The sequence below is a fragment of the Zootoca vivipara genome, chromosome 13 (assembly GCF_963506605.1).
Source record: "Zootoca vivipara chromosome 13, rZooViv1.1, whole genome shotgun sequence".
Lineage (NCBI taxonomy): Eukaryota > Metazoa > Chordata > Lepidosauria > Squamata > Lacertidae > Zootoca > Zootoca vivipara.
The window spans coordinates 34355535-34376094 of NC_083288.1; the positions used below are offsets into that span (position 1 = coordinate 34355535).

General features: G+C 47.8%; 2 protein-coding genes across 4 annotated transcripts; one reads left to right on the plus strand and one right to left on the minus strand.

Moving 5' to 3' along the window:
- Positions 1-496: 496 nt before the first annotated feature.
- Positions 497-9174, plus strand: AKT1S1 (AKT1 substrate 1). Of its 3 annotated transcripts, none has more exons than XM_060281596.1 (5): positions 497-1085; positions 1872-2308; positions 5063-5140; positions 6662-6810; positions 8026-9174. In XM_060281596.1, the coding sequence occupies exons 1-5, from the start codon at positions 982-984 to the stop codon at positions 8167-8169; spliced, it is 912 nt and encodes a 303-aa protein (XP_060137579.1). In that variant the 5' UTR covers positions 497-981; the 3' UTR covers positions 8170-9174. The 3 variants fall into 3 exon arrangements, with proteins under 3 accessions (XP_060137579.1, XP_034990810.2, XP_034990809.1); XM_035134919.2 differs by having other exon boundaries at positions 848-1085; positions 1872-2338; XM_035134918.2 differs by having other exon boundaries at positions 1023-1167; positions 1872-2338.
- A 480-nt stretch (positions 9175-9654) lies between these two features.
- Positions 9655-19838, minus strand: LOC118094469 (tetraspanin-4). The gene is made up of 8 exons (XM_035134921.2): positions 19681-19838; positions 16619-16698; positions 15676-15867; positions 14767-14841; positions 13620-13721; positions 13093-13221; positions 10950-11033; positions 9655-10176 (listed from the first exon to the last, which is right to left on the minus strand). The coding sequence occupies exons 2-8, from the start codon at positions 16685-16687 to the stop codon at positions 10108-10110; spliced, it is 720 nt and encodes a 239-aa protein (XP_034990812.1). The 5' UTR covers positions 16688-16698; positions 19681-19838; the 3' UTR covers positions 9655-10107.
- Positions 19839-20560: the final 722 nt, after the last annotated feature.

Consider the following 20560-nt stretch of genomic DNA (forward strand, 5'->3'; position numbering starts at 1 on the left):
CTGCCGCCATCTTGGTAGAGGGCAAGGTCGCCGAGAGCCACGGCTTTGCGATCTTTCCCGTCAGTGGGCAAAAGGCACCAATCGGATTATACCACAAACACTAACGGGAAGGGAAGCTCGTGCATTCAGTCGGGTCAAATAGAAATGTGCTTTTATGCTTAAATACGGGGTGTGAACATTTATAACCGAACCGCAATCAATTAGAAAAAACAATTAACGCAACAGCTTATCAAAGACAAGCAAGGAGGGAGGGGAGAGGAAAGTTGACGCACCCACCATCTTTATACAGGGCAAGGTACTAAGCGGGAGGGGCAACCGCTTCCTTCCGCGCCCTGTTTCCCGTCGCCTTTATCGAGGAGGCGAACGGCATTTACGCGTAGAGATAGAAAAAGGGTAGAGCGATGCACACTGCTCGCAGATGTTCATCCACTTCCGGGCCAAACCGGAAGTGCTACGCACATGAAATCTCCCCGCGCGAAGTGCAGAGAGATTCTGTTCCGAAGGCACCACGCTGAAAAGCGCCCAAGAAAAAAAAGGATGGGCGGCTTTCCCGTTATTCACAGCCGTTCAGGCCTGAGTGAAGTTAAATGGCAGCGCCGTTTTCGCAGGGGGGCAGCGCCGAGCCTCCTCCTCCATCCTTGCACGGAGCGCCTCGAAGCCCCCGGTCCACTTTTAGGAAGGGCGTTGCGTCCAGCAGCGTTGTGCGCTCTCGGCTGCGGTCCTTGCCCTGAGAGCAACCCCCACTGAGCTCAGCAGGGACTGCCTTAGGAGAAGGCGCGCGTAGGCCGCCGCCGCCGCCGCCTTCCCTAGCCCCGGACGGAACCAGCCCCCCGCCTTCCCAGGAGAGCCCCTCGCTCTCCAGCCTCCATCTTTGAATCGGGCATGAGAAAAACCTTCAGGCCTTTAAAACGGAGAGAGGGGGGCGCTGCGCTCTTTTAGCTCCGCCATCTTCGTAACGGGAAACGTGCGGGCGCCTCTCTCATGCCTTGTGAGGGCAGAGGGCGGGGCCTCCGGGAGGAGGAGGAGGAGGCGGTTGTTGTTTGGAGGAGGAGGGGGCCCCATAAGTGTGTTGGGGAGGGTCAAAGGTGAGAGGTCAGGGTTCCGAGTGGTGGCCCCCGAGGGGGGTGGGGAGGCTTCGGCGGCGGAAGAACTGAGAGGTGCTGGCAGGTAATGCAACCCTTCCCCCCTCCCTCAGGAGCTCTTCTTGGAAGGGGAGGGGGGAAGGTGTTTGTTTCTGCCTGTTTCTGTCCCCCTTTCTTCCTCCTCCCGTTAGCGTTGTTTGTCTGGAGATATTGTGTCCTGCCTCCCCCGCCCTCAAAGGGATGAACGTGCGTTTTGCCGTATTGCTGGAGCAGAACCCAGGAGTCCTGGCTCCCTGTTTCCATCCCTCACTGCGACCCGTTAGAAAGGACCCCACTGTCTACTACCCCCCCAAAAAAGAGAGCCCCAGGGTCTGGGTAGGGGTAGCCTTTTCTGCTTGCCCTTTTCTGGGGACCCTGGAGACGTTGCTTCTTGACCCTCCCTGCTTAATTGTGCTAGTTTGCCTTCCTTCCCAATGGCAAAAGTTTGCCCCTGATAGAATAGGCAACAGTTCTCTTTAATAAAAATGATTCTTGTTTCGATACAAATGCTTACAGAAATAGTGGGTAGCAGGTGCTGCTTTAGAAGAGGCATTACATGCAATTCTCTTCAAATACGGTCCATGCGTGTGGTCAAAAGGAAAGGTTGTTGGGTTGCCTCTCAAGTACTGTTTCATCCATATAACTTAAGCCAATTTAATATTTCAGTCAACTAAAGCCCTTAACGTTTGCCCAGCTGCTATTTCCATAACATTAACGTGTGTACCCCTTCTCTTTTTTGTTTGCCTGTAGGATGACGAACATGGCGGATAACCACAAGGAGAGCTGGGCGGCCCTGGTTGCTGCAGCAGAACAGTACCGGCGTCAGACAGGCAATGAGATAGTGCTGCTCACCGCCTTCAGGGCCCCACCCCCTGGTGGCTTCAGCTACGCACAGCATGGAAGTGGGGCCCTGGCTGATGCCGTTCAACGCTACCTCGAAGATATCGCGGTGGTTCACAAGACCACTGCCTTTACCTATGCTGCCCGTCCTCCTTCTGCCCCTCGCCCAGGTCCCACCAACGGGTCTTACTCCAGGAGCTGCCCCTCTACCAATGCTTCAGATGAGCCTGCCCCACACAGGACACCTACCCCCCAGGGGCCCTTGCCCCAGGCTTCTGGAGGCCAGGAGCCCGAAGAGGATGACGATGAAGGAGACAGGAACACATTGACAGAATTGGAGCAGCCAGGTGGGAGAGAGCATCCCAGTGACACCACTGGTACGTCTATGTGCAGTCGGTGGTTTGTTTGTGGGGAAAATATATTTATCTCCTTAAAATGCTTACAGTGGCTGATAGTAGCATCATTGAAATGCTGTATAATCACTAAAAATGGGGAGTGATAGGCAACATCTTAACAAATAAAGCAGCCAGAAATAAATTCATTAAGGCAACATTCACACCATACATTTAAAGCACAATGATACCATTGAAACAGTTGTGGCTTCCCCCAAAGAATTCTGGGAGCTGTAGTTTGTTAAGGGTGCTGAGAGTTGTTGGGAGACCCCACTCCTCCCCCAGAGCTTAAAAATCTTAGTGGTTTAAGAATCGACCCCTCTCCCCAGGGAACTCTGTGAATTGTAGGTCTGTGAGAAGAGGAGGGGTTTCTTAACAACTCTCAATTGTTACCCTTAAGCTCCCTTTAGTATCGTAGTGCTTTAAATATATGGTGTCAATGTGTCCTACATTATTCCTGCCTCCCAGGAGCTGCTGCTAGGACTCTCCCTTCTCAAGTAGCCTGGAGCATTCTCTGCTGTGGATGTGTCCCCAGAGGAAGCCACCAGACCTCTTTCAATTCAGGAAGGCAAGCTTTGCAGCACTAACGCTCACCTGAATCAGTCCGCATAGGATAATGCTTTGTTCAAAGCCATTATTATTATTATTATTATTATTATTACACCCTCAACAAGGGCTTGTTCAATGCATGAGGTTCGTCCATAGCAATATCAACATTTCCTTTTGTGGAAAACTGCTGAAAGTGTGCCTTTAACTCCTAGAAACGGTGTTTCTTTCTTCACCGCAAAATCCTGAGTATTTTGCCTGTTCTAGTCAGGATGCACTAGTCTTGTTCAGAGCACAGATAATAAACAGAGATAATGAGCTGAAATTTTGGTGTGTGTGGCTTTCTCATTGAATCTGCTTCTTCCAAAGTGATGCTTTCTTCACTCCTGTTGGATGTTTCCTGACACCTTGTATGCAGTAGTTGGGTCTCAAGCTCTACAAGTATCTGTAGGGTGCTGCTTTTGCCAGCTGAATAGGAGACACCCCTTTCTCAGAAACTCAACTTTGGATAATGCTTTTTTCCAGATCAGAATCCATATCCAGGCACACAGCACATCACCATCCTTGCCTGCCCAAAGGGGAGAGGAGCTCTTCACCATTTTAGCACTACTTGAAAGTATAATTTTCGACTCTTTAAATCTGTCCCCTAAAGAGTTGCAACATAGCCCCTAGCTCACAACCTAGAAACAAAAGTGTTGCAAAGTGGTGTTTATGGTGATAGAACTTGCGGAATCGACCACTTTAGTGAGAGTGGTGGTTTGATGTGAACATAAATAACAGAAAAAGACCCTGTGTGAGAGACAGGGAAGGGAAGATCTCCCAGGGTGGGAGCCTGGAAGATGAATGGGATGCTCCCAGGTGAAAGCTGGGATGGTCCATTTGCTTTTGTGTGAGACTGGTTAAGATCTACCCCTGATAGAGGGCTTTGTATTCCCACCCACCCCTACCCCTTCCACTTTTTCCTTTTTACTATTTAGAATAGTTTGTTTTTTATTGTATTGTACTGTATGCTGAAAAGTTTTGATAAAAAAACAAAAAAACACAAACACACCACCTACCAATACCCATTGATAGCTTTATCCTCCATGAATTTATCTAAGCCCCTTTTAAAGCCGTTAAAGTTTGGTGCCACTATTACATCCTGTAATAGTGAATCCCATCATTTTAACTGTGCTGGTCCAGTTGCCGTCCCAGAAAGCTGGGCTGCTGATGTACATTGCGATCAGATGTTATCGCAGAAAAATACGATTTCCGTGTAACGTTGCTTCTGTGCTCCTTAAGGAAATGTAGCAAAACTGACTTTCAGGTTTCCAGGCTCTGTCCCAGCTCCCGTTTTAGCTTATATTTTGATGTGGAAATAATGAGAAATGCGATATTTTCCAGAGACTGAACACAAATGCATTGTCCTTTAATCTGTAGCTCTTGGCACTGAAAAGAACAACCCCTCTCCCACTCTCCCTCCGGTACATTCTTAAATCGGAAATGCTTTTTTTAAAACTTTCACCTCCTCATCTGGTGAGGAGTTCCATACAGGTATATGATGATAAAATTGGCCACTGACCCAGGTTGCTTTAAAAGAGGCTTGTACAAATTCATAGTCGTGCTATAGTCCATGGGGTCACGAAGAGTCGGACACGACTAAACAACAACAAATTCATGGAGGAGAGGGCTCTCAATGGCTATGATCCATGCTGTCTATTCTCTGCCTCCACAGCTGGAGATAGTAATGCTTCTGAAAACCGGTAGCTGGAAACCACAGTGTGGGAGTGGTCTCCTGTGCTTGTAGGTTTCCCACAGGGCATCTGGTTGGCCACTCTTGGGAGCAGAATGCTGGGTTAGAGGGGCCATTGACCTGATCGAGTGGATTCTTCTTAGTTTTTAAAGTTGTCACAGGAAGGGGAAGATGCTTTGCTTACAGTTACCACTAGCATCTCTCAGTTGAGAGATGGAACTTGAAGCAAAATATAGCTGTACCTAACTAGTGAATAAGGGATCCCAGTATAATTGGGGGTTGGAGTTTGGGGGGGGGGGTTCTCCGGACGTAACACTGTTGATTGCTCGATAAGCAGTCCCAGAACGGCTACGTCTCATGTTCAAATAGGGGGTCCCTGTGCATACAACTCAATGAGATCTAATTCTGTTTTGTTTTTAATTCACTTCCAGGTTTGTTTGTGATGGACGAGGATTCTCCAAGCCAGGAATATGAGCCTTTCTTTGACTCTGATCTGGAGAGCACTGACGGTGAGTGGCAGCTGAATCTCCCACTTTTTTTTTTAGTCTCTTCACTCCCTCTGCCAGCTTCCCACAATGTACATACATACTATGTTGACTGCAAATGTGGAAGAAGCCAAGATACTGCTGATTGCATTAAGCCTGGAGTCATTCCTGGTATCTTGAGGGAGCAGCTTTTCCCACGCAGCTCCTCTCTGTTTGTCAGGGTCTTCCTTGTAGGGCATTGGAGAGGATCAGCAGTCAGAGGAGTGAAGTGGTGAGAGTGTACCAGAGAAACTTGGGTTTGAATCCCTGCTTGGCCCTGAAGCTCACTGGGTGACCTTGGGCCAGGCTAGCCTACCTTACAAGGTGGTCTATGAGGATAAAAGAGGTGACCCCCCCCCAATCCCCACACTTGCTGCTTTGAGCTGCTCAGGAAGGATATAATAAATGTGAACAATGGGTACAAGGAGTAGGGCTCTGTTGCTTCATACATTCATAAACTTTTTTTATTCTACCAGGGTTTGGAAGGGAGGTAGCAGCAGAAGTTATGTGCATCCTAATGACAAACGAATTGCCTTTTCCAGCCAAATGTCCCCATAGTCCTTTTGTTCTACCTCCAGCAAAGTTAAAGCAGATGTCTCGGGAAAGCTTGCAAGTGGGCAGACCACCTCCTGATAACTTGGCTCCAAATATCACATACCTCTTAAGATGTAGAACCCGGCAACAGACTTGGAGATACTGCCTTGGAACATGGAAGCTCCATGTTCATCTTACAAACCGTAAGGCAAGCCGGGAAGAGTCTGTCTAAAAAAACCTTGCAAAATGGCTTCTAGAGATGCATCTAATTTTGCTGTCCAGGTGAGGTAGGGAAAAGAGATCAGCAAATATGTTAGGCTGTTCTGACAAGAGCCTCAGGCCATTGGGAACTCCTTGATCTAGTAATTGCAAGAACTGGTGGGCAAAGAAAAGGAGTAACATTTAAGAGATTTTATCTTGGTTGAACACTTCCAGAAGGGAGTCCGACACTCTCTTGTTACTGCTAAATTTACAAATGATAAGGGAGGCATGTCAGGGACTTTATACAGCAGGAAGGAGACATTTGCTTGAAACATGCCTGCCTGGCTTCCTCTCTTCAGCCCTCTCCCGGCCAAAACTGAACCTTCCTTCTCAGTTGCACGCTATGACAGCAAAAGCTGGAGGTTTCATGGGGTGCTGCAAAATAACATCACTTGTCTGTAAAAAACATACAACCTTTTCAATGCAGTGTTGGCTCCTTAGCTGTTGTTGGACTACAACTCCCATTATCCCCAGCTAGCAGGACCAGTGGTCAGAGATTATGGGAGTTGTAGTCCAACAACAGCTGAGGACCCAAGTTTGAGAAACACTGCTTTAGTGAGTTTTAGGAATTTGAAATAAATGGGAGCATAGTTCCTGTGAGAGTGATGTTATCATTTCCCTCCTGTAGCTAGGGAGGAGGGTGCTTTCTGATGGTTCATTTCTTTTTATGTCCTTCTGACCCATTTTTCTCCCCCCATTTCTCTCTCCCAGATGGGAGTCTAAGTGAGGAGGCTCCTGGCCAGACAGCCCCTCCACCCCTCAGCCATCAGTATGCCAAGTCGCTGCCTGTCTCAGTGCCTATCTGGGGCTTCAAGGAGCAACGGCAAGAAATGCGATCCTCCGATGAAGAGAACAGCAAGGTGGGTAGGAACTGAGAACATGTGAATTGGAAAGGCAGACTTTTTTTGGGGGGGGGATACACTCCAGAGCTCTCTCCCTTCCTTTTTAAGACAGGTGTGTAGGGTTCAGCTGGTGGGTAAGATCCAGAAAAAAACACATCTTCCAGCAGGGTGGTAGGATCCCTGCTGGAAATGTGCTGGGGCCACATTTGCAAAAAGTTCACACACCCCAAGTTCCTACAGGTGTCACTGTAGCTTTTGTAAGTGGGTGGGGCTGTGCATATCCTGTGGCTGCAGCTTGAATGCACATAAATGAATGTCTTGCGTTAATTCAGCAGGCAACGAGTCTCAGCTTTGCTTTGCTTTCTTTAAAAATCAAGTTCTTACGATTGCAAAGATAAGCTTTGAATGTGCGTGGCCAACAGGAGAGAAGTTGGAAGTGAAGCGAGGTGAGGCCTGTAAGTCCTCCACAGCCCTTTCACTCTCCTCATGACTGGCAGACAATCGTGTGATGTGCACTTTATGCGAAAATCAGCAATGGTGTTGTTTGTTTTTTTAATGGTGGCTTGAGCAAAGGATAACGCCTGAGACTGGTTTGATGGAGAAGAGGGAGACTTAGGCGGCCTGGGTGCTGGAACTGCTTATAATTAGTGAGAGCTAGAAAGCAAAGTAGGTGAAGGGGGTGTATCTTGGGTTACTAAGGGCCAAATGGCTTCCACTAGGAGTTGGGCATTTTAGTGTCACCAGTCCCATGCTGTGGAACACACTTCCAGCAGAGATTTGGGAGACCCCTCTCCCCCCCCCCAAAAAAAACTGTTGACTTTCAGGTGTTTCTGGAATACCTTCTACCACCAGGCCTATATGGTGGCTTAAAGCATCCTTGATTGACCTGTCATTTTTAATTATTGTTTTTAATGGTGCTCAATTCTGTTGCGCACTGCCCTGATGCCTTTTTATTGTTCTGTGTTATAAGCATTGACAACACGGAAGAAAAGAGATACGTCGAGTCTCAATTTGGAGTTGTGCGTCTTAGAGTAGAATCCAAAGTCTTTGGAAGTTGGGTGGCAGAACCTCCAGACTTCCAGTGGGTGCTTCTGTCGAAAAGCTCTTCTAGGTAGAGATCTGAATTTAGATGTAGGATGGGAGCGATCTAGTTTTGCTGACTTTCGCCAATATTTAAAACAAATAACGAAGACTTCTCCCCCTGGCTCCCCCTTCCCTCGCTCCTCAATACAGCATTCATCCCCCGACCTGGAGAAAATTGCCGCCAGCATGCGAGCTCTGGTGCTGAGGGTGTCAGATGGCACAGAGATGTTTGGGGACCTGCCTCGGCCGCGCCTCAACACGAGCGACTTCCAGAAGCTACAGCGGAAATACTAATGGATCTGGTGGCCCTTTGTCCTGCGCCCCTTCCTCAGTTTGTGCCCTTTTTTTCTCCTCACCCCCCCCCCCAATCCAAATCGGTGGACAGGGTTGGAAGCTCCCCTCAAGCCATACAGCTCGAATTCCCCCTCTCTCTTCTCCCGCCCTACCCTTCCTGAGCTCCCACAAGCTTTAAATTAAAGTGATAACCTCAATCTCTACACTACAGCTGGGGTGGAGGGTCCAATTGCCTCCCGTTCTCTCCACGCCAGAAATTCTGTCCCACTTTCCCCTTCTATCCTATCTAATTGAAGGAGGTACAGTTGTTTGGGTTTTTTTTTTCTGAGAGGGGTCCCTGACACATAGAAGAGGGAAACGGAACACTACGGACAGATACTGACATAAAATACACCCCCATATCTGTTCTTGCCACCACCGTCAACCCTTCCGATCTACCCCAGCATCTGGCTGCAGTGGGTTCCCTTGGTCAGTTCCCCGAGCCCCCCCCCCCGTTTTTGCTTTCTTCCTCCCAAAATAAGTGTCTTAAAATATCCTTTGCACATAAGCTGGGTTTGTCTATACACTTGACCTAACCGACCCTTTGTAGAGCAGGGCAGCAATGGTGGGGGAAGGAATCCTGTCGTTTTGTGCTCACCCCACCTCCTGCCCCCCACTTTCCCCATGCATAGCCCTCTCCCAATTTCCAGGAGCGGTACTTCAGGGTCCTTTTTTCCCTCTTGGGGGGAGGGGTGGTGCAAAGGTGGGGCTGCTCTCACGGCAGGCGGGATGTAAAAGCGGCTCTAGGAGTCACCTACACCCCTCCGTTTATCTCCCACCCACCCCCTTCGCTGCCCCAGCATAATACTTTTGTATAAGATTTTTCAAGGGCGCTTTGTGGCCCTGGCCCTCTATTTTTGTCCAAAGATGATTGGTGAATTGGAAGGGAGAGGATGTACTTTTTTTCTCCTTCCTGCAAACCTACAAGCCAATAATAAGAATAAAAAAGCTGTCTTTTACCAACTCTTTTGCTGTATTGTCTGATTGACAGGAAGTGAGTTAGAAGGGGGGGGGAGTTGCATCTCCAGAAAGGTGGTGGGATATAGCAGGCCTTTATGGAAGACCTCTTCCTGTAACCACCAGCTACCTTCATCCAGACATATGAGCGGAGCAAAACAGGAGGGGGGGGAAAAACATGCCCCATTATATATTTTCCCTCTTCTGTTTATATCCCCCTCCCTCAAAGAGGAGATTGCCTCGTTCGTAAAATCACTTGCCATTTGGGCTGATGGAAGGTTAGCATAAAGAGTTCTGAGCAGCTGTCACTTTTAACCCCTAGCCCAGGCATCGCCAAACTTCGGCCCTCCAGATGTTTTGGACTACAATTCCCATCTTCCCTGACCACTGGTCCTGTTAGCTAGGGATCATGGGAGTTGTAGGCCAAAACATCTGGAGGGCCGCAGTTTGGGGATGCCTGCCCTAGCCCAAAATACAAATGTGCAGCAGAAAATAAATAGAGCGACTGAAAGGGATTAATTGCTTTATTGGTGCTTGGTATATAGTTCTGTTATATACAAAAGTAACAAGATGGAAGGGCAAAGGGTGGGTGGGTGTCAGGTTCACGATGTAAAATATAAGGGTGGGGTGGGGATTATGTAGGCTAAGATGAAAGGAAATATAATCCCACTCTAGGCCTGAAAAGAGTTATGAACAATAAAAGATTTAGCAAAAAACGAGGTCCTTCAGAGGGAAGGGGGTTATCTTCCTCTCCCAGCAGATATGGCATGAGCCTAATGGCAGGAATGGTCTTTGGCAAAAGGCCTCAGGCTCTCAAATAAGGAAGAAAGTGAAAGGGAGAGGAAGCAAGGGAAAGTGGGTGTCCTAAAGGAGCTAGGAATCCCCTTGGTGCTGCTTCTGAGCCGCAAAGATGGAGGAATGAAGAATGTACTTCGACGGGGCTCAGTCATAGTATTTCTCTGCCCGCCGCACCTGACAGTACATCAGCATGGAGAAAACGATGCCCAAGACCTGGAGAGACATAAATCGGGTCAGACTGACACACAAAAAAAGAGGGGGTGAAAGAGTCCCAGCCCAGCATGTCACTTCCTTACAATATTGGAATTATTATATCCTGAACTCCCCTCCTCGCCACTGCCTCTAAAATGTAGAAAGGCTGAGTATAAGGTCTCAGGTCCAACCACCCAGGATCTCCAAGCAGGACTATCTAAAAGGCTGGAAAGCTGCTGCAAGTCAGTGTAGACCAGGTGTAGGCAATGAGCTGCCCTCTAGATATTTTGGACTACAACTTGCATCACCTGTGACCTCTGGCCATGCTGCCTGGGGCTGATGGGAGTTGTAGTCCACAACTTCTAAAAGGCCCCATATTGGCTAACTCTGCGTTGTTGTTGTTTAGTCGTTTAGTCGTGTCCGACTCTTCGTGACCCCATGGACGGTACTAAATGAGCCAATGCCCTGGCTTCCGGCTTCCAAGTCACCTGCTTCTTGGCCCATTTTGTACAAACTGGAGGTGGCAGAGGGAGCTTCTACATGGTGTTTTCCCAGTCAGGAAACCATCCTCCTGGGCAGTCTTCTCTCCTAAAGGGGGGGGGGTGCCTTTTGAAAGTACAGATTGGACCAGCTTATTTGTTGCTTCCAATTTGTTTATTTACTCCCTGTGTGACCATGGCCAGTGTTGGAAAGAATTCCTGCCCTAGCTGCACCCTATTCTGTTGCACCAGAGCAGCCTCAGCAGTTGCTCAGGTCAGGTGTGTCCCCTCCCATGGCTGTTCCTTCCTGCTCACCTGGACAACAATGATGCAGGCAGCAAAGATGCCCATGGCTGAGATGTTCTCTCCTAGCCAGCGTTTCACCTTCTCGTAACAGGGCTTTAGGGGAATAGAGCACAAAACAAACATGGTCATCAGAGAGCGCTGGCAAGAGGAGGCAGTGCCTCTGATCTGGGTTGATCACACTCTTGTGCACCCAAAAAACGTCATCCTCCATTTAATCTAATGTTTATTTAACATGCAAGCTGTTTCTAGTAGGAACTCTGGGTCATTTGTTCCATTGTGGAACTGCGCTTGCCATCAATCAGTTGAATATTTGGGTTGAGTATTAAACTGAATATTCAACCCAAATCAGCTCCTGTAATTTAAAATGCCCCCCCCCTTCACTGGGCAGAAGTGAACAAGCCTTTCTTCTGCATCAGGTGAAGCCTGCCTTCTGCATCAGGAACCTTTGCCAGCATGCGGGCTGCATTTTCTTCTTGGCAGCTAGCTGGGAGCTGCAGGCTAGGATGGGCGAAGGAGTGAAGGTAAATTTTACCACTGTACAGTAAGTAGACTGCTTTCTGCAGTCACCCCTCTTTGTCCTCCACCCAGACAAGCAACAGGCATTATGAGAGTTCAAGGACCTACTACAGTCAAGCAAAAACACTAGATATGAAGCAGAACCAGTGAGGGATGAGGCCGAGGAAAACTTCAACAGACGGATAGGTCTGGCAGGCTGCATTTGACCCTGAATGAAGTTCCATGCCACTGCTTTATGTGACAGCACTTCTCCTCGAAGAGGGCTATTACACACACGCCCCTCTCAGTCTAAACAGAATAAACATACCCGGTTCCTTCAACCTTTCTTCCCAGAAGGATTATTTTCCATACAGCTGGTCATCTTCAGGGCTCTTTTCTGAACCTGTTCTAATTTGCCTATATCGTTAAAACTGCAGCTGACCGCCACTCTCTTTTTATGTAAGTCTTTTGAGAGTAAAATATATTAGGGAAGGGAGGAAGATAACTAAATAGGATGTATCCACACTACAGCCTGGACTAGGTGTTGTTGTTTCCCCCCCCCAATATATTTATAGCCTGCTTCTCATTAGCAACTTTTAAGTATAAACAACCTGACTTTTTCAAAATCATAAAGCAGACATACTATCCTGCTCAAAAAAAGAGCAAGAAAATCTCACAATTAAAAAGATGAGTAAAATTAACACGCTAGCTTTGAGAAGCAGCATTAATGAAGCAATGAAAGGCCTTCTCGGCAGTGGCACCCGCCCTGTGGAACACCCTCCCACCAGACGTCAAAGAGAAAAACAACTGCCAGACTTTTAGAAGACATCTGAAGGCAGCCCTGTTTAGGGAAGCTTTTAATGTTTGACAGACTATTGTACGTATTTTAATATTTTGTTGGAAGCCACCCAGAGTGGCTGGGGTATAAATAAATTATTTATTTATTTATTTATGATTATGATTATTATTATTATTATTATTATATAATTCAAAGATTTTGCTGCAGCTGTCATCAAAACTCTGTTGAGTTGAAACATCAGAAGAGGACTGGGCTAGGCTGCATTCCTCAGGAAAAGCAATTCACAAAGGCCCTGTGTCTTATTGCATATTGCTAATGGCAAGAAGACACACAAAATAGCTAGTCTTGAAATTTTTTGGGGGCTTCATAAAAGTCATGTGTTGGTCCACAAGCCATCAAAGACTAGGAACCCCTTCCCCCTCTGGTTTCATCATTCCCTCCCTCCTGAGACATCTCAACATTGAATGCACAAAATGTTAAAAACAGAGAGGTCTCAGCACCTCCTCGAATGATAATTCTCAGGATTCACTGGGATAAGCCATGAAGTTAGAACAGCACAAAAGTAATTCTGAGTGTGGTGTATAGTCAGAGAGGGAGATGAGAATCTACGTATCAGCCAGAAGCTGATACTTTTGTCGCAGGACAGAGTGTCAAAGGCCCTCTCAACCTCAACAGCTTCGAGAGAGAGGTCTGCTGGAGGGTTTTAAGGCTGGCCTTGATCGGACCCTGCATTTAGTCATTTGTCACTTGCTCAGGACACAAGCATTCCTGGAGGGGGGTCAGCACACAACCCAATTTGGAAACCACAGCCGTAGGGGATTCTCTGCTCCTTGAAGGCAACTCTTGCTGCCGTCTCACCTCCTTCCACCAGCTGGCGCTGTCCACTTGGCAGGTGTCGCTTTGCTGCAAACAGCAGGACTCGGGGACCCACGTTCTGTTGCGGACCTCAAACCAGTCTGTGTAGTTCTGCACCCCACAACAACGAAACTGGAAAGCAAGGGAAGAAATCAGTCTCACACCGGGGCGGGGGGGGTGTGTGGCTCTTCTGAAATGGGATGAGGATGCTTAAAGTGGGGAAATCTCCCTGCCTGTTTCTTAGCTCTCTAAATTCGCTTCCAGATGACCTCTTTGTGGGCAGATTAGATGGCAATGCATGATGCAAGCTCCACCCCACACTTCCTACTGCCTTTCCCCCACCTCTTTCTTGCAAAAAAATAAATAAATCCCAATATATTAGGGAAGTGGGTTTGTTGCACAAGAACTCAAAATCAGCTTTAGTTGTGCAGCCTGAAATTGCTGGGATGTGGCTGATGGCCATTTGGAAGTGTGTGTGTGTGTGTGTGTGTGTGTGTGTGTGTGTGTGTGTGTGTGTGTGTAACACTCACCTCATTCTGCACAACGTCCCATGCTCTGGTTAAACCCACATTTCCCTCTGTCTCATACAGCTGAAGTCCTTCCTTTAGATTGGACTGGGCATATCTATCAAACTAGAGAAAGGACAAAATAAGCACATCCAATGGACCAGCAGGACCTGTGTATTTGATGATAAGAGTGATGCAGAGACTAGATTGTGACTTCGGCTTGGTGGGGCCCTCATGGTGCTTATTCAAAGTTGGATGGAAACCTTGCCCTGCCATTTTTCTTCTAAACTTCTCCAAACCTGAGGAGTATCGGGAAGCCCTCCGATGTTCAAGTTAGGGGGGTGGGGGTGGAGACTTTGCCAAGTAGATCACTCCAACAGTTTGAAGTCCAGCCCTCATTCTTTTTTGAACTTCCCTTCTCTTTCCTCTCACTTCCTAATTGCGTGGGTTCCAGACCTCGTTCTGGAAGATACCACCCTAAATGAAATGGTGCAATATTCCAAATTCCAAGGACGAATTAAAACCTGCTATCTTAAGAAAGCATGTAACTCAAATAACTTTTATCCACACTGCAACTGTTCCATAGACATGAGACAAGCAAACTCCATGTCTGAGTGTAGATCCTAACGGAGCCAAAAATGGCACCATCCATTAACAAGTGGGAAGGTATCAGCAGGCTTGGCAGACCCCAGAGTTTGAAGAAGTATATGGGGTGTGGTGGGGAGGTGCAGGATGATGATTCATGAGGTCTAAACAATGGACTCTTTCCTCATTCCACAAGAATCGGGACAGGCGCATGGTTTGAATCAGTTTCCTCTCTGCACACACATCTGTTAAGAGCATGGGTGCTACAGGGAGCTGCCAGTATTATAATGGCATCTTTAAGCAAACTACCTTGTACCAGAGTGTGGATCTCAGGAGATGTCTCAAGCTTTGCATTACAAAGCCCTGGTGACCCGGGGGCAGCACAATGGTCAGCTTGAGAACTGCCCCCTTAGACCTCTTGCTAAAATGCAAAGCCTCCTTTTTAGGGGAACACAGGGCTGCACTCAGCAGTGGCAAGGGGCGTGGGCTGCACTGCAGGCCTGTGATGGCTGTACGTGGCCTGCAGACCGCAGGTTGCCCAAATGAGCTGGATCTCACCATCCTCATTCTACATGAAGGTCCTTACCTTGTCCCTGCAGGTGACAAAAACCAGCAACCCAACCAGCTCTAGGAGGAAGAGGGTGGAGAGGACCAGGAAGAACTAGGGAAGAGAGATACCCAGATCAGCAATCCCGGGGAGAAGGAGAAAGCCTCATACAACACGGTTTTGTGTTTACAGATGTGTGCATCTCTGAACAAAGTGTGCCCCCACTTCCTACTGCACCCCCTCTCTCTCTGCTCCATACTTGATTGCAGTCACAGGATCACATACATGCAACCAGACCCTCTGGTTCAACTAACCCTGCAAGTCCTCCTTCCTCCCAGCCACCCACAGTTAGATGAATAGCACAAGTTGCCGCTGCAAGCAGAGATCACTGGCATGGCTGAAAGCTACATGCAGAACCCACAGCTCTGCATCGCTCAAGCCAGCCAGCCAAGTCACAATCAGGAAGAAAATTTGAAAACAACAACATATCTAAAGCAAGATGTCCCACAAGCAAAGTTATGGCACGGCTCCCAATGGTTTTATGCACAGAAAAATGCACCTCTTGGACCCCATCTTGTCCACATCTTGTCCACATCTTGTCCACATTGAGGGCATCTCAGAAATGCACTTTTCTGCTTCCTACTGATGACTGCACTCTGTCTATGCTCCAAAGCACACTGTACATCATTTTGCATATTGCAGGGCTGAGCATTCTGGCATTTAACACATGCTCTGTAGAGAAACTTTGCTTTGAATTAAGTCAGCTACCCATTTCTCTGCCGGACACCGTCTCCTACTGAAGATCTTGTTAGACACCTCTGTACCAATTTCATCAGAGTGTCTCTCTCTCTCTCTCTCTCTCTCTCTCTCACACACACACACACACACACACACACACACACACCCTCTGCCCCCCAGTGTAACACCCAGTGGAGAGATACCTCTTACCGTCAGTAGGAGGCAGCGGTGCTCTGTGGCTGCCCCCAAGCATCCCAGGAAGCCCACAACCATGATGATGGCTCCAGTCGCCATGAAAAGCCCCGCTGCCGACAGAGACGGGAACGAGAACGACAGGGTGGCAAAGCGGCCCTGGGTCACGGCCAGCCATACGCCCACGCCAAGCACCCCACAGCCGCCAAGCTACGGGGAGAGAGAGAAGGCAAGCTCACACCAAGAAGAGCTATTATCACTGTTAAGGGACACATGCCAGGCATGTAGAATCACTAGAGGAGGGTGAAGATCAAGGCTAGTGAGGGGTATAGCTTGGGCAGAGTCCTGAGGGTCAAGTAGAGAGGTCTGGAGAGGTTCCCTACCTCTGAGGGTACCACCTCCCCCCACCCTCCGTCCAGGATGCTGTTGTGGAAGAGATCATCGGCTGAGTCTCCACTCACCAGCCGCAAAAGCTCTCAGTTCAGCCCCTTCCTACAAACAAGACCTAGTTCCACGTGACTCCCAATCCTGTGCCAAGTTTTTATTGGAACAAATAAAGCAGCTGTCAGCATTCTGTTGCTGACACCCTCCTGCCCACCCTGGTAGTTACAATGCCGATGAAACTTCTGTGACATCACAAGCGGTTCAGCCAATACTGTAGTGGAGAGTGGGGTCTCTCAGGCAGTCTACAGTCAGATTTTTGGTTTGCTATAAAATGACAGCGTTTTAACACACAAATGCACTTTCCATCCCGTTCGTCCTCACAAACCTGTAAGGCAACTTGTTGCGTTGCTTATTTATTAAAAGAGAAATGCCCTGCCATCAATAATAGGCCCACAAGCCCTTCCCACTAATCCTGGGAGACCCCAGGTCAGATGTAGACGGAAAGGCTATCCGATGCATTTTTGGACTTTCCCACAGCCTTGTCTGAGGAGAGGTGCACAGACCCGCTGCAACTCACCCAGAAGATGAGGTTGAAGACGAACATCTTCACTTTAACGCAGAGCAAGCAGCCACGGCTGACCCCCATGGTGGATGTGTCTGGAAAGGGGGGGGGCGGCAAAAAGAAAACAACATGTTGTGATTCTGGAACATTCATATATGAGCACTTACAATACAGTTGGCAGGAGGAGAGGGAAGGTGAAAAAGTCTGCTTGGATCCCACAAGCAATTTATTGGGGTTTTTCATATTTTAGGTAAAGTAAAGGTAAAGGTACCCCTGACCATTAGGTCCAGTCGTGACCGACTCTGGGGTTGCGCGCTCATCTCGCATTATTGGCCGAGGGAGCCGGCTTATAGCTTCCAGGTCATGTGGCCAGCATGACAAAGCCGCTTCTGGCGAACCAGAGCAGCACATGGAAACGCCGTTTACCTTCTTGCTGCAGCGGTTCCTATTTATCTACTTGCATTTTGACGTGCTTTCGAACTGCTAGGTTGGCAGGAGCTGGGACCAAGCAACGGGAGCTCACCCCGTCACAGGGATTCGAACCGCCGACCTTCTGATCAGCAAGCCCTAGGCTCAGTGGTTTAACCACAGCGCCACCTGGGTCCCTTTTCATATTTTATTCCCTTTAAATTCAAATACCGGTAATAAAAAAAAAATAATAAGAGGGAGAACTATGTATGCCACCTTGATCCCCTTGGAGGAGTGATAGGATACAACTGTTATAATTAAGAAATACTAAGCTGGTGTTACTCAGTGTCACTCAAACATTATGAAATAAAATGAAGTCTCTCTCACTGAAAAAAATCAGGGAAATGTTTGGTTTCCCCCCGCTTGCCGCTTCAGCCAAACTCTGATTAGGCTAATCTATATGAAAGGAAGCCTTTCCTCAGACAAAAACAAGCATTTCAGAGTTGGGAGACCCCAAACGAACAGGAGGAGGTAAAATTCCTTGGCCTAACTAACTGGGAGGATGGGCAGGTCAAGGCCTGGTGAGCATTAGAAATGGTACTGTGGATTCTACATAAAGCTTAAATACCGTCTCTTGGACATATTGAAAATTTTAAATGCTCACCTCCTTCTTTAATCAAAGTAAACAAGTTGGTGGCTATGGCCTTCATGCCTGGCACATTGGTTTCTACAATTTTGTACAAACTTTTGTTTATGTTATTCAAAAAGCAAAGGGTGGCTAAGGGACTCTCACCAATTGCATCCTGGCAACCGCCCCTGTGAGGTAGGCTAGGCGAAGTTCTGGCCGAAGGTTCATGGCTGAGGTGGGATTTGAACTCAGGTCCCTTCCTGAAGATAGCCCCAGCAGTCCAACCACTACACAGCCCTGTCTCACTATGGCTTCTAAAGTGCAGAATCAGTCAGCTGGTCAGAAATAAAGATGCTTCCGAACAATGATTAGACATACAGTGGAACCTCGGTTTACGAACACCTCGGTTTACGAATTTTCGGTTTACAAACGCCGCGGACCCATCTGGAACGGATTAATTCACTTTCCATTACTTTCAATGGGAAAGTTCGCTTCAGTTTATGAACGCTTCAGTTTATGAACATACTTCCAGAACCAATTGTGTTCATAAACCAAGGTACCACTGTAGTTTTGAATTTTTGTGGGGCAGGGTGTGGGAGCAATGACCCTTTAGGTCCCTTCTATATCATGCCAGTAGCAAGGGAACTGTGTATTCAGGCAGAACTGAGGGGAGTTTGAATCCAACCAGCTCCTTAACAGCCAAAAAAAGAGGCCTATCAAGAGAATGGCAAAATCTTCCCCACAAACACAGACAACAACCTTCAATCTGTAACCTCTGGACATCAAAATGGAGGGAGTTATTATTGGTTCCCAATGTTCATATACTCTGCTTTTTTAAAAGAACAATGCTGTATTTATGTACTTTTAACTTTAAAGGCTCGCCTATTTCCCACCTCCTCTTGAAAATTACTGCAATAAGAATTACGAATGCAGTCAAGCTTGGGAACCGTTTTATTTATTTATTTTTGTCCCATTTAAATGGAGAGCGCACCATGTTTTAAGTATCAAAACAACTAAGAGTATAACACTGTTTAATTTTATTTTTTTAGGAAAATAACTGGAAATACATAAAACGTTGGTTTATCCCCTTCAGACGAAGTGGCTAAGGAAGGGGGGGCGGGAGCAGGTAAATTATCTGATTTAGGGAAGGCTAAATAAACAACAAATGAACTGGGGGTGGGAAAGTCCCCTTATTCAGGCCCAGATTACAGATTTCCTGTAGGGCAGCACATCTCCTGCTATCATTTGTGCTGAAGATGAAGGTGCTTGAAGGGGAGAAAGAAGACAGTGTTTATCCCCAGACCACGTAAAAAGAAACTGCCAAGTTTTCCTTAGCCAAAAGCTCCCCACCCCGTAGGTCTTTCCTGCTAAAGCTACCCCACCCTTACCCTCATTTCTTGCCTTTTTGCCACTCAGAGTTCCTTTTCCATTTTTTCAGCAAAGCCCATTCTGTAGAAATAAAACATAACCCACATTCCAGACCCACCTTCCCAATTCTAGATCGAAACCTCCCCACCCCGTTCTGGATTTAACAAGAATGTTAAATTCCTGGATCTGAACTGGTCGAATATATTCCTTACAGTCAGTAAATAACCCATAAAATTGTGATGGGCTTCTAAAATGCACACCATTCCCGCTGTCCCTTAAATTATTTCCCTAAAAGCGGCGGGGGGCGGCGGCGGCGGGGGGGGGGGAACCAAAGGGGAGAAAAGCAAAATAACATGAAAGCAGCCTTTGGATCTCTTTCTTTCGTCTTTCTTTTAACAAAGTACCAGTACCTCTGGAGGGAAGTAACTAACTACAGCTGCCAAATCTCTCTCTGCCCCCCTGATCTTGCAGTAAGAGACTTTGGGGTGGGCAGAATCAGTTCTATGGGACCCAGAAAAATATTGCAATACAGCAGAAATCATCCCCTCTTCCCCCCCCCCCCCAAAGGAGGGAGTCTCATCCTGCTTTTTATATCCATCAAAATATTCCTGGTTCGACATATCCCTTCCCGCGCCACCCCCCCATCATCAATACATTTCCGTGCGCCCCTCACCTTGGTCTCGGGGCGGGAGACTTCGGGGCGGGAGTGCGGATTTGGGGCGGGAGCCCCCCTCCCAGACACCTAGACCTCTTCCAAGTTGCTTGTCCTCTGATGGGATGCAGGATGGGAAGGGAGGGGAGGCAAATTCCAGCACGGGACAGGGGGAAGGAAATGGGAGGGGAGAAAGGGAGGCAGGAATGGGTGTTTGAGACTGTGGGGAGGAGCCCAGGGGGCTCTGGGAGGGAAACGGGTTTCTATTCGAGACAAAGGCGTCCAGTCGGATTTGAACCACAGTTCTTGTTTAAACATTCCACCTCCCCTGCAAAAAAGGACAATGAAAAGCGACTCAGTTGTATCGCATTAACATCAGAAGCGTGTGGCTCCGGATTCTGTTCCATTCCTGTCTCAGTACGGCAAGTCCTATTGGACTCAATGAGACTTACTTTTCGGAGTAGACTTGTATGGGACTGGAGAATAATTTTTCTTTCTGCTTTCGAGACGTTTCCAAATTATGCCCCCCCCCCGCGGAAGGGAGGGTGTTGAAATATGCTTGCAGAGACTGGATCTCATGGTTGTGGGTTCCTTCCATCCCCACGTTGGGCAAAAAGATTCCTGCATTGCAAGGGGGTTGAGGTCGATAACCCTCCGTGTCCCTTCCAAGTCTACAATTCTAAGTGAACGCCGCCAACACAGACTGCACGTGACAGATAGCCTCAGATTTCCAACTCTGCTCAAAGCACTTCCGAGAGCACCTCCTGTTGTGCAGGAGTAGTTTACTCTGGGAGCAACTTCGGGAGTAAAGTACTTCGCTTCTGTACCTTCCACATTGCCAGCTTCCAAGTGGGTGTTTATTGTGGGTTTTGTGCTCCCCGTGCACACGAGTTTTCTCCAG